General features: G+C 38.5%; 1 protein-coding gene across 1 annotated transcript in view; it reads left to right on the top strand.

Moving 5' to 3' along the window:
• Positions 1–13,652, top strand: part of CCDC175 (coiled-coil domain containing 175) — a 58,879-nt gene that overhangs the window by 33,761 nt on the left and 11,466 nt on the right. The window contains exons 10-12 of the mRNA XM_049770249.1: positions 626–761; positions 3,914–4,045; positions 11,828–11,966. Of these exons, the coding sequence (XP_049626206.1) occupies positions 626–761; positions 3,914–4,045; positions 11,828–11,966 (407 nt within the window). The remainder of the gene's footprint in view (positions 1–625; positions 762–3,913; positions 4,046–11,827; positions 11,967–13,652) is intronic.

Here is a 13,652-nt window from a genome sequence, read left to right as displayed (position 1 = left end):
TCTCCTCTTAGGTCTGTGACTGAGAAGGGGTTGGCTTTTTTTTATCTGCTATTCCGATAAATGAAGAGTGATAGTAGCATCTAGTACTTTTAATATTGCCATCTCTGTAAAGTTTTTAAATGCATAATAGAGCATTTAGAAAGCACTTGTGGAAACATCTCTATTTTATTTTATTTTGACATCATTATATCTTTATTAGATTTAATGAACACACTCTTACCCTTTTTCAATATTGTAACTTTTTAATGGACAGAAAAATAATTAAGAATGCAGATGTTTAAAATCTCTAACTAGCACTTTATTAATATAGTGGATTCTGTTGATCTTTTTCTTCCTGGCTCCAAGGCTATTCCATTTCTATCTTAAATTATACAAATGGTTTGTCTGCTATTCTGGTGGACATACAGATGCCATTTCTTCCTGGGAAGAATTCTGCAGAGAACATATTGAGACAGTTCCAACTTTTTTCTTCTTCTGTTTTGTTTTTGGTAAAGTTGAGTAAGGGGCATCACCAATAGCACAATTTTCTATCATCATAGTATGACTTATTTTGTCTCAGACATCTTTATCTTTAAGGTGAACTCTCATACCAATTTAATGCTATTTTGTATGTTATAATCTCTAGATATTTCATTAAGTGGAGAATATTTAGTACTCAAAAGAAAGTTGCAGTTTGGCTAGCACAGCAAAGAATGGAGCTAGAAAGTCTAGTAAATGAAATTTATTTATTACATGAAGTTCAAAATAATTTACAAGTACAGGTAAGAAAACTAGGGGCCTTTAAATTTAGTTTAATGATAGCCTATCATTAAAATATAAATCTTATTTTTAGACTGTATGTTCCTTTCTGCTTCCATATTGTTTAGAGAGAATTGTTTAATTTTGTGATAAATATATCATTTGCTGTATATTCACTAAAAGAATTTAGCAAAGTGATTCTTTCAGAAAACAATGTTAAGGCATGACACCAGGAATGAATTTATTTGAGGTTACTTTTTAGGGAAATTTTTTTCTCTGAAACTAAAGAGGTCAATCCTCTCAGTCCCACATCTTGTCCCCTGGCAAGAAACTACAACCAACACTCCTGCTGACTCATGCTCTGTAGCCCTCCTTCACACCCCTGGACTGTTGCTTGTTACTGAATTCAGCTTCAGAAGAACCCCCAGTATAAGAACTCTACCCAAGCCCTTTCTGCTGCAAATCATTTCTCAAACTCAACAAGACCAGGGTGTGTGATGAAAATATGTTCTGGATTCCACCCCCCACAACAATCTCTCAAAGATAATGGGGAAGCCTATATTTCCTTTATATGTTTAATACCTTTATAATACTACCTCTTAATCTATTTTTTCCCCAAATGTAAGGTAGTCATCTGCATCACTTTGTTCCCTTAATTACTTTTTTAAAATTCATTTATATATATATTATATATATTATATATTATATATATAATATATAATAATATATATTAAATATATATATATTTGTTTTTGTTTTCTTCTCTTCCTTAACTTTACCTGTTTTGGTTCTGCTTAGTACAAAAACCTACAAGAAAACGTTTTGCCTGGGATAAAAGCTCAGGTCAAAACCAGGACACAGAGATAATGGAGCCTGGCACTCACCCCCAAATGCACCAGCAATATAACATAGCACCATTTCTTTTTGCAAAGGCATACTATAAGAGGGGAAATTTTACATATAGAAACAAACTCTTATCTACTAGGGATAAGAACTCATACATTTTACAATCCAGGGGCACCTCCCACCTTGAACATATGCCATGTGGTTCCAACTTAGACAACATGTAATTAGACAGCGACTATCCAACCCTGAGCCCTAGATCTTAGACATAGAACAGACATAGTTCCCTGCAACAGCTCCAGGAACAAAACTCCCTCTGGAACATTCTTAATACTGCTCTGACACCAACATGTGCCAGTTTTGATATGACATCCTGACGATAAGAAAATGGCAACAACTTGATCAAAGAGCAGGTTGTCTTATCTCACCACCTAATGATAAGATTAAATCAGAAGACATGTCATCCTTTGATCTGTGCAAAAGTCAAGATCGCTAACTACAGAAGACTGATTGTGACAACCATAACTGGGCAGAACTTATCCTAGAACCAATAAGAAAGACCCTAGTCTCGTTTGTATGATCTGTACAACAACCAAGATCTCAAATTCCAGAGGTCTGACTGAGACAACTGCAACTGAGCAGAACTTCTGGAAACATAATGAAAGACTCTATCCTGGGCTTCATCCTGGGATCAGTGCAAAAACCAAGACCACCAACTACAGAAGACTGATTATAACAACAGTGATGGAACAGAACTTCTAGAACCATAAAGACTCCATCCTAGGCTCCGTCCTATGACCTGTGCAAATACCAAGATCTCTAGTTACGGAGACCTGATTTTATCAACCGTGACTGAGCAGAAAGTTTTCAGACACCACAAAAGGACCTAGGGGAGAGTAAAAGAGCATGTACGAAGCCTGTAGTTATTTCCATGACAGTATGCTTAAAGGGTAGAGAAATCCTTAGGCCAAGGGAATTCCCTTCCTAATCTCCCCAATATTTATTGTGCCTAAGCAAAAAAAAAAAAAGCTTAAAAATTTTTTTGTTATTGTATTTTTTGCTTTGTTTTGTTTTTATTCTGGGATTGTGGTTATTGTTTGATTGTTGTCTATTGCTGTGGTGTTTTTGGTTTTTTTTTTTGTTTTTTTTTTGTTTTGTTTTGTTTTTTGGGCCACACCCAGTGGTGCTCAGGGGTTACTCCTGGCTGTCTGCTCAGAAATAGCTCCTGGCAGGTACGGGGACCATATGGGACACCGGGATTCAAACCAACCACCTTAGGTCCTGGATCGGCTGCTTGCAAGGCAAACGCAGCTGTGCTATCTCTCCGGGCCCACTGAGGTGTTTTTTTTGTTTGTTTGTTTGTTTGTTTTGTGTGTGTCATTGTAGTTTTTTTTTCTTTCTTTTTTTTTTGGGGGGGGGGGGTCCACACCCATCAACGCTCAGGGATTACTCCTGGCTCTATGCTCAGAAATCGCTCCTGGCAGACTCGGGGACCATGGGGGATGCTGGTATTTGAACCACCGTTCTTTTGCATGCAAGGCAAACTCCCTGCCTCCATGCTATCTCTCTGGACCCTATTTTTTCTTTTTTTGTATTGTTGTTATGTATGTTTTTCTTCCTTTTTCCTTTCTTCTCTTAAGTTGATATTTATAGCCTTTACAAGAACTTCTTCCATTTTTTGCTTGTTTGCTTTTGACTGTTTTCCCTTTAAACTGAACCACATAACTTGAATCATCTTGTTCTGCCTCATAAATTGAGGGGGAAATAATGGAGACAGTTGTGTGAACATTGAGTAGAAATAAAAAAAGATCAGACTTAGACACCAAATCCAAAGCCAACGACAACAGAATATATACCCAATCCATAACAAGCTTGATACAGAGGGGACCACTTATACTAGCAGCCCAGGGTGCAAAGTAAGGGGATATGGGACGCGTGCTGGGAACAGGGGTGGAGGAAGGACAACATTGGTGGTTGGAATACCCCTGATTCAATGTCACTATGTACCTAAAATATTATTGTGAAAGATTTTTAATCCACTTTGGTCAAAATAAAAAGTATTAAAAAAAAAAAGAAACTAAAGAAGTCAAACATCTCTTAATACCTCATTGATCCTCTGCCCACCTTAGTCCCAATTGTTCCCATTCCTCATATCATTTCCAGGTGTTGTTGGAAAAGAAAGTAGGCCTGTAAAAAGAAAAAAAATCCCTTTCAATGTTTACTAAGAAATAATAAAACTTGAAATCGAATCTCAGTCTTATGCAAAGATATATTAATATACCTCAATGTTTGAAAATGTAAGTGATATCACTGCTTTTTTGTCTCTTTTTAGATCAAAGTTAGAGACAAAGAGATCAGTGACTTTTTGGTAACTATTGAAGAAATTACAATGAAGTTAATAGAAGATGAAAAAAACTATGTTTCTGAGGAAAGTATGTTAACTGAAGAGTTAGCAAAATTTCAGGTAACGTTTATTTTGTATTGAAAAATAATGCAGGGGCTGGAGAGATAGTACAGTGGTAGGGCATCTGCCTTATACGCAGCCAACCCAGGATGGATGGTGGTTGGAATCTCAGCATCCCATATGGTCCCTCAAACCTGCCAGGAGTGCACAGCCAGACGTAACTAACCCCTGAGGGCCAGGTGTGGCCCAAAAACCAAAAGAGAGAGAGAGACAGAAAGAAAGACAGAAAGAAAGACAGAAAGAAAGAAAGAAAGAGAAAGAAAGAAAGAAAGAAAGAAAGAAAGAAAGAAAGAAAGAAAGAAAGAAAGAAAGAAAGAAAGAAAGAAAGAGAGAGAGAAAGAAAGAGAGAGAGAGAAAGAAAGAGAGAGAGAGAAAGAAAGAAAGAGAGAAAGAAAAGAAAGAAAGGAAAGAAAGAAAGAAAGAAAGAAAGAAAGAAAGAAAGAAAGAAAGAAAGAAAGAAAGAAAGAAAGAAAGAAAGAAAGAAAGAAAGAAAGAAAGAAAGAAAGAAAGAAAGAAAGAAAGAAAGAAAGAAAGAGAGAGAGAGAGAAAGAGAGAAAGGGAGGGAGGGAGGGAGGGAGGGAAGAAGGAAGGGAGGGAGAGAAGGAGGGAGGGAGGGAAAAGAAAGGAAGGAAAGGAAGGGAGGGAGAGAGGAAGAAAGGGAAGGAAGGACCTACCTACCTACCTACCTAGGGGAGAGTAAAAGAGCATGTATGGAGCCTGTAGTCATTCCCACGACCGTGTGCTTCAAGGGTGGAGAAATCCTGAATGCAAATGGTTATTTGTGAAGGCTGGGCATATGTCACACTATTCTAATTTGCTAAATATATAGTCACTCTTGTAATATGAACAATGCTACCTTTTTATTATAAATTATTCCTCTAAACCAGAAATAGAACATGAAATAGTGCTTCTATTTTTAAAAAAATCAGATACTTTATATTACACAGAAGTGTTGGCATAATGTGAGGGTGTTCGTTGGGGACTGGGCGAGGGGCCAACAGTGAAGGAGACCAGATGGCTCATTTAGAGATAAGGCATGCATTTTTAAAAATTATTGACTGATATGCAATTTGCTGCAACATGGATGAAACTGGAAAATAATATGTTAAATAAATTAAGTCGCTATGATGTCACTTATATATGGTATTTAGGATAACTGCATGAGGAAATGCAATGGTTTAAATGAGGACTGTCTAGAACACTGTTGGCCTCAGAGTGAGGCCTCACAGTGAGGATAAGGATAAGGAAAGAAATAGAATGAAGGTGGAGAAAGACTGATGTGAAATAAGGGGAGACTGTGAACAAGGGCATTCAGGTACATTGGTAATATTAAGGAAGGATAGAACTAAATATCTAAACCATGGAATCAACAACACTGAAATCATGAGACCCAAACTTTAACTTTCAAAGGTAGCTATTATGATGGAGGATGGTTGACACTGGTGATGAATTTGATGCTGAACCATTGTATGTCTAAAACTTAATATGAATAACTTTGTAAATAACAATGCTTTGAATAAAAAAATTATCGGTTGAGTTTCTATGGTTTACAATCTAGAATAACAATTTCTTATATGCATACTTTTATCACCACACCCATCACCAATGTGTCCACTTCCTCCCAAGGTACCCATCATGGCCCCTCCACACCAACTCAATTGTGTGGATCATTATGTTGTCTCCTTACCTTTGTTGCTACCTTGCGGTGTATTTTTAACTCCCACATGAGTGAGATAATTTTGTATCTATCCTTTTCTTTTGACTTCACTCAGCATGATACCTCTATTACATCCATGTTGCTGCAGATTGCATGATTTGCTTTTTCTTAGGGCCGCATTGTATTTTGCTGTATGTATATATGTGTGATTTATATATATATACTTTGTGATGCATTCATCTGCCATTGGGCAATTGGGTTGTTTTCATATCTTGGCTATAGTTCTGAGTGGCGCAATAAACATAGATATGCATGTAAACTCTAAAATGAATGTTTTTGTGTTTGGGGGATGGATGCTAAGAAGGGGTGTCACTGGGATATAAGTTATATTCTTATTTTTTGATAGATCTCCATATTTCTTTCCATAAAGACTAAAACAATAACATTGCCACCAACAATAGATGAGTGTTCCTTCCTCCCCATAACCCCACTAACACTGGTGGTTTTACGACTTTTTTATATATGCCATTCTCATAGTTTTGAGATGATAGGTGGTTTTGATTTGCATTTCCCTAATCACAAGTGACATTAGGCACTTTTTCATATTCTTTTTTTTTTTTTTTTTTTTTTGGTTTTTGGGCCGCACCCGGCGGTGCTTGGGGGTTACTCCTGGCTGTCTACTCAGAAATAGCTCCTGGCAGGCACGGGGGACCATATGGGACACCGGGATTCGAACCAACCACCTTTGGTCCTGGATCGGCTGCTTGCAAGGCAAACGCCGCTGTGCTATCTCTCCGGGCCCTTTTTCATATTCTTACTGATCATTCATATGCACAACAGGCAGATCCTGATGGTCCACACATGGATTGGGATGGGGATAGATGGGGAAAAAAGCACAGAACCCAAAGAACTCACAGGTATCAGGTCTCTGGAAACAACAAAATGGCCCAACTTTTTATTATTTTATTTATACTTTCATTGAATGACCATGAGATAGAGTCACAAAGTTGTCCATAATTGATTTTCAGTCATACAGTGTCCAACACTCTTCACCAGTGCATATTTCCCTCCACCAATATCCCCAATTTCTCTCCTACTCTCTTCCCTGCCCTACCCCTGCCCTCCCACCTTAGTGTTTGCTTCTGTGGCAGACATTTTACTTCTTTTTTTCTTACTTTTTTCTTAGACATTATGGTTTGCAATAAGTTATGATGCATATTACTTTATCTCTTTTTTACACTAAAATCTTGTCCAGAGTGATTGTGTCCAATTATCATCATGGTGATCCTTTCTCTGCCTTAATTGTACTCCTCTAATATTTGTGGCAAGCTTCCTAATATGGACTGGTTTTCCTGGGCCTCGCCTCTCTTGTCTCTGGGTAATATTTCCATACCATCTTTTATTTTTCTTATGTGCCACAAATAAATGCTGTTGTTCTGTGTCTATCCCTCTTCCTTAGACTATTTCATTCAATACAATATTCTTCATATTCATTCGTATATAAGCAAAATTTTATGACTTTGTTTTTCTAATAGTTGCATAGATGTACCATTGTGTAGATGTGCCACAGTTTCTTTATCTAGTCATTTATTATCAGGATCTTGGGTTGTTTCCAGATTCTGGCTATTGTGACTAGTGCTACAATTAACAGATGTATAGCTGAACAGTGTACAGATGCTTTTTCTACATGATGATTTTGGGGCCCCTAAGATTTATTTTCTGGAGCAGTACTACTGGAAGCTCAATTTCTAGTTTTTGAGGAATATCCATTTTGCTTTCCCTAAAAGGCTAGACCAGTCAACATTCCCACCAGAAATGAATGAGATTACTTTTCTTTCTGCATTCACAATAGTACTGATTGTTCTTGTTCTTTTGGATGAAAGTCACACCTTTTCAAGTTGATGGCGTTACCTGAAAAGGCCAAGAAATTTTTCTGGGAAACTAGAGAAGCTGTAGAGAAATGCAGTGTTATTCTAAGTCCTTGTTTAAAAATGGATTTTGTTTGCAGAAGTAAAAGGGGCCTGGCAGCACTAAGGGGGATTTTATTTGCAGGCCATAGTTCATTGCTATGACAAGGGAGTACCAAATCTTTATATTTCCTAAATCAGGAACTTGCTCAGGTCTAAGTCTACTTCATGCCACCTCTATTTCACACACTGCCACATGCCACAAAAGCTCTCAGCAAAGAATGGCCAGAAGAAAAAGCCCTGCTCTTTCCTATTTTTTTACTTTGTTTAAAGAAAATGTATCACATATTTGACCATAATACATTTGTTTCCAGATAAGTGTAAGCAAAGTTATTAATAAAAAGAATAGAAATAAAAACTAAAATGGAAGTGAAGAAACTTTTAAAAAAGAAAGCAAATAAGTAGATTTAGTAAGCACATTTGTGAAAATGATTGAATCTCCAACGGTGTCAGAAATACAGTGGCAGAAGGTTCAGTAAGCTCTTGCTAGTAGCTATGCATTCTGTTAAATTGGCGTGATACTATAGGAATGACAACATCAAATGAATGAAATTGTCCAGAAATTCAAAGCTCTATTACTAATAATGTGGTTTTTAGGGGCATGTTCTCACCTGCCAGGCTTTTAGGAAGAAGGAAGATAAGGGGGAAGAGTGCCCACACTCCCTCCAAAAATTTCTGATGACATCAGCTCAAATACCAGGTTTACCTGAAGTTTGGTCATATTTGGTGTCCCCAAAGGGAATTGTAGAGGAGAGATGAAGCAGGATCATTGGCAAAACACTGATTCTGGGTGATGGATGCAGCAGGCTTGACCTTTTCTCCAGAGATTGCCAGCTTTCTGCTGAGTGGCCCATGTAGCCACGATTTTCCACAGCTTAATTTGCATCTTGTTTGAGAAAAGAGTGAGTCAATGGAGCTGGCCTGGTTGGAAAATGACCTCCATTTTCTTTTTAGTTAAAAATTCCTAGGTTTTTGAGCTAAATCTAGTGGTGTTCAGGGTTTACTTTTGGTTCTGCACTCATAGATCATACTTGGTGAGCTTAATATACCAGGGTTCCGACTCAAATCATCCACATGTAAGGCAAATGCCCTACTGCTATATTAATGCTCTGACCCCAAGCTATGTTCTTCCTAATACAAATGACAAAAAGCCAACTTCCTTTTAAAATACTAAATGAAAAGTGAGGTATTTCAAGGAATAAAGTCTCCCAACGAAAGTATTAGGTACAATGGTACAGGACCTAATAAAAAAGAGGAATACAACATTCTGCCATGAACTAAAATAATTTCACAGATATACAAAGGGTGATCAAAACTGGCAATAATGTCCCAGTGTTTAAAAGTTTCCATATTTTTGGCTATTGTGAGTAGTGCTGCAATGAACATAGAATTATTAACATCTTTTTTGAATAGTTTGGGGTCCATGACATAAATATCAAGAAGTGAAATGTCTGGAGCAGTAGCACAGGGGTAGGGCATTGCCCTGCATGCCACCAACCTGGAATGGACCTGGGCTTGATCCTTGGCATTCCATTTGCTTCCCTGAGTCTGCCACGAGCAATTTCTGAACTCAGAGCCAAGATTAACTCCTGAGTGCCACCGGGTGTGATCCCCCCCCCCCAAAAGTGAAATTGCCTTGCCAATTCAGGTGTTTTGAGAAGAGTCTAGATTGCTTTCCAAAAAAAGGCTAAACCAGTCGACATTCATATTAGTCATAAATTGACTACTCCCTTTACCCACATCTATGTTAACACTAGTTGTTTTGTTCTTTGTGATGTGTGCTAACTCACCAGTATGAGTTTATATCTTCTTGTTGTTTTTGAAAGAAAAAAAGTCAAGGGAATACAAAAAAGAATTGCAACACCTGATTTTATGATTTCAGCAGAGAGATCTGAGGAAATGCCAAAAATATAAAGCGGTGGAATGGAATCTGGTGCAGCAAGGAAAAAGGGGAGAGAAAGCCCTGTGCAAATCATTATAAAGCAGCACAAGAAGTGGGGGGGGGGGGAGGAAGAGATGGTCTTTCTCTGTAGTTTTGGGCATGATTAGTAGTCCCATATTAGATGCTGAAAATCAAAAGCAGAATGAAATAAAATCTTTATGAAACTTCTTATGGTGGAGAGAGGTTGAAAAAGAAAAGCCTAGAGCACAAGTAGTCTATTGACCAGTTCCTTAGAGAGAAAAATAAACTTGACAGAATGGGTCAGAGCAAATGTGGTGTGATGAGATCAACACAAGTGATGCAAGAGTATTGTTTCTTCAGAAACATTTCTTAGAACTTGTGTATATTCTGCTCCACTGCCATTAAACATTCAATTTTTTATCTATTTAATTTATTTGGGGTGTTATGATCATGTCTGGTGGTTCTTGTAAGAGTATGAAGTATGTGATACTTGGCTCAAAAATGAGACTCCAATATGCAGTAATAAGATACCCTGCTGCCTTTTTCTTCGTCCATAAAAATGCAATCAACCAAGAGAGACTTTATCAAACATACTTCTGGCTGTATATATAGTAGCATTAAGAAAATCATAGTGGGGGCCAGGAAGGTGTCGCTAGAGGTAAGGTGTCTGCCTTGCAAGCGCTAGCATAGGACAGACCGCGGTTCGATCCCCCGGAGTCCCATATAGTCCCCCCAAGCCAGAGGCGATTTCTGAGCGCATAGCCAGGAGTAACCCCTGAGCGTCAAACGGGTGTGGCCCAAAAACCAAAAAAGAAAAATAATAATAAAGAAAATCATAGTGAAGACAAGAGATCGCACATGAGTTAAGGTATATGCCTTGTAAGGTCAGCCTCAGTTCAACCTTTGGCATCACATTGTCACCTGAGTTTTCTGGGTTCATCTCTGGAGGCCCCCCAGCATGGCAGCATGGCTAGGATAGTCTAGTTGAGCCCCAGCACTTCTGTACTGAGTACCACCATATTATATGTTCATTATACTGAACCAGCAGCTAATTGAGAGTATTATTAGAATAGTTCCTGTGGCTTACAAAACACACACGTACTAGGAGGGAGGGAAGGGTGAGGGAAGAAAAAGAGGAGGGAGGGAGGAAGGGAGGGAGGGAGGGAGGGAGGGAGGAAGGAAGGAAGGAAGGAAAGAAGGAAGGAAGGAAGGAAGGAAGGAAGGAAGGAAGGAAGGAAGGAAGGAAGGAAGGAGGGAGGGAGGGAGGGAGGGAGGGAGGGAGGGAGGGAGAGAGGAAGGAAGGAAGGAAGGAAGGAAGGAAGGAAGGAAGGAAGGAAGGAAGGAAGGAAAGAAGGAAGGAGGGAGAAAGGAAGAGGGGGAGGAAGAGGGAGGGGAGGGGAAGGGAGGGAAAGGGAGCGGAAGGAAAGGAAGGGGAAGGAAAGGAAGGAAGGAAGGATGGAAGGAAGGAGAGAGGGAGGGAAGTAAGGAAGGTAGGAGGCAGGGAATGAAGGAGGAAGGGAAGGAAAGAAGGAAGAGGAGGAGGGAATAAAGGAGGAAGAGAGGAAGGGATGGAAGAGAGAGGGAGGGGAGGGAGGAAGGGAAGAAGGAGGAGGGAAGAAGGGAAGAAAGGAAGGAAAGAAAGAAGGAGGGAAGAAGAGGAGGGAAGGAGGAAAGGAAAGTAGTAAGGAGGGAGGGAGAAAGAAGGAAGAACGGGAAGAAAGGAAGGAGGAAAGGAAGGAAGGAGGGAAGGAAGGAGGGAAGGAAGGAAGGCAGGAAGGAAGAAAGGAGGGAGGGAGAAAAGGAAGGAATGAGGGAAGGAAGACAGGAAAGAAAAGAAGGAAGGAGGGAGGGAGGAAGGAAGCAGGGAGGAAGGAGGGAGGAAGGAAGAAAAAAGAGAAAGAGGGAATGAGGGAGGAGAGGAAGTCAGTGGAATCATAGATCTTTTTCAGATCATTGGAGAGAGACAAAAGGTCATAATTCCTTAGCACATGTGTTTGGTGTAAAAAAAATGTTACAGCTTTCCAGAGGGCTGTAAATCATATAAAAAATAAAAAGTTCCTTTAAGGACTCTTATCTATTTGTGCCATATAGCTTTCTATGCACTTCAGGATAGAAAGAGATCCAGACAGAACTCTGCTGCTCAGAGAACTTACATTAGAATTTAGAGAGCGAGTGAATTCTCCAAATCATTTTATTATTTTAATAAATTAAAATTAAATTATTTTAATTTTTCATTTATTTTGCTTTCTTTAAAGAAAATATATGTTGAGGAAAAGCGCAGTGCTAGAACATTTGAAGCCATACTACAGGATTGCCTCCCATGTCTCCAAGAGGTGGAAATGGAGTTTATGGATAAATACAAATTACACGAAGAGCTTGAAGTCGCTCTTGCAGGTACACGTGACGCATTCTGCATCTACCCTCCAGTTGAGTCAGGATTTCACTGTTGTTGTTTTCCATAGGGCTTCTAATTCTAGTCAGGACCCCATTCATCCAAGAAACACCACCTGGCATAACCTACCACTAACACCTCCTATTTATGACACATTCAACTTTGAATTAATATTTTTTTGTACAGAAAGAAATTTCTTGTCAAATTTTCCATGACCCCCACATCCATTTTCTATATGTGGCGTGACCTAAGAAAGAAAGGTCTCACTCAAGATGTGAGATGATCAGTCACAAGCATGAGAAAAATTTCTATCCACACTCCTTTGTCAACTTTCTATTATCTAACTTTTTATTAACTTTTCTATTAACTTTCTATTATCTAGTTTTGGCCTCTCCTGATAGTTTCCTCTCACCCATGCTGCCTTTACTCTTGTCTATTATTTAATTTGCTGGTTTAAGAACTAAAATAAATAATATTAACTGCTTTACATGGTTTCTAATATATGATACAGGTGAAACCAATTCTTTTAGCTGCTACAATACAATATAACCCTCACATGTATTTGCATATAATTATTTATTTTCTAGTTGGGATTTAAATCATTTATTCTATGAGTACTATTAAAGTTATTTTTCCATTGACCTAGCCTACAGCAGACACATGAGTTTATCTCACATATGGAAATTAGATAAGAAATGTATCTAAAATATGAGGGAAGGGAAGAGAAGAAGAGAAGGGAGGGAAGGAAGAATGGTAGGTAGGTAGGTAGGTAGGTAGGTAGGTAGGTAGGTAGGTAGGTAGGTAGGTAGGTAGGTAGGTAGAAAAGTCCTTGGAAGAAGCCGGAGAGATAGCATGGAGGTAAGGCGTTTGCCTTTCATGCAGAAGGAAGGTGGTTCGAATCTCAGCATCCCATATGGTCCCCTGTGCCTACCAGGAGCGATTTCTGAGCGTAGAGCCAGCAGTAACCACTGAGCGCTACCGGGTGTGACCCAAAAACAAACAAACAAACAAAAAAGAAAGGTCCTTGGAAGAAAGTGTGCAAGGGGAATCTATTCACTAAAAAAATAAAAATAAAAATAAAATAAATAAACTAAAACACACACAAAACCATTGGCATCATAGGACACTGCCTTCAAAATTCTCAAAGGAAATAATTTTCAACTTTAGGTCCCCAACTAGACTATCATTCAAGCATGAATATGTATCTGATGAGATTTCAAAATATCTCATTTACTCTCAGGAAGCTAGTACAATTCCTATATACATAGACGGTATATCAAGCAAAATAATTGGATATGAGATTCAAGAGTCAGAGGGTTTAACATAACAGATAGATGTAGAGAGAGGTCCCTAGAGGCCATTTGTGCAAATAGTATAAAGAGACAAAGGTTCAAAAGGCAGTAAAGGAAGGAAAAGAAATAGTACTAAGAGATCATAAAAGTGATTGACTACTTGGGAAGTAATATTCAGAAAAGATTACACAATTCAGCTTGAGATTTTATTATGAATCAGTGACATGCAGAGAAATCGAAGCAAATTTTAGAAGGGAACTATCATTATTTGGGGGAAAATATACATGTATGTGTGTACAATGTGTCATAGCATTTATTTAAAAAATGACTAATATTCACACTGAGGTAATGATCAAAATGGTTAAAATGTTTTTTAAGTTAAAACCTTGACTTGAT

This window comes from Suncus etruscus, chromosome 3 (genome assembly GCF_024139225.1).
Source record: "Suncus etruscus isolate mSunEtr1 chromosome 3, mSunEtr1.pri.cur, whole genome shotgun sequence".
In the NCBI taxonomy this organism is placed as follows: domain Eukaryota; kingdom Metazoa; phylum Chordata; class Mammalia; order Eulipotyphla; family Soricidae; genus Suncus; species Suncus etruscus.
The sequence above is the reverse complement of the archived record's forward strand: the minus strand, read 5'-3'. Positions and strand labels throughout refer to the sequence as shown.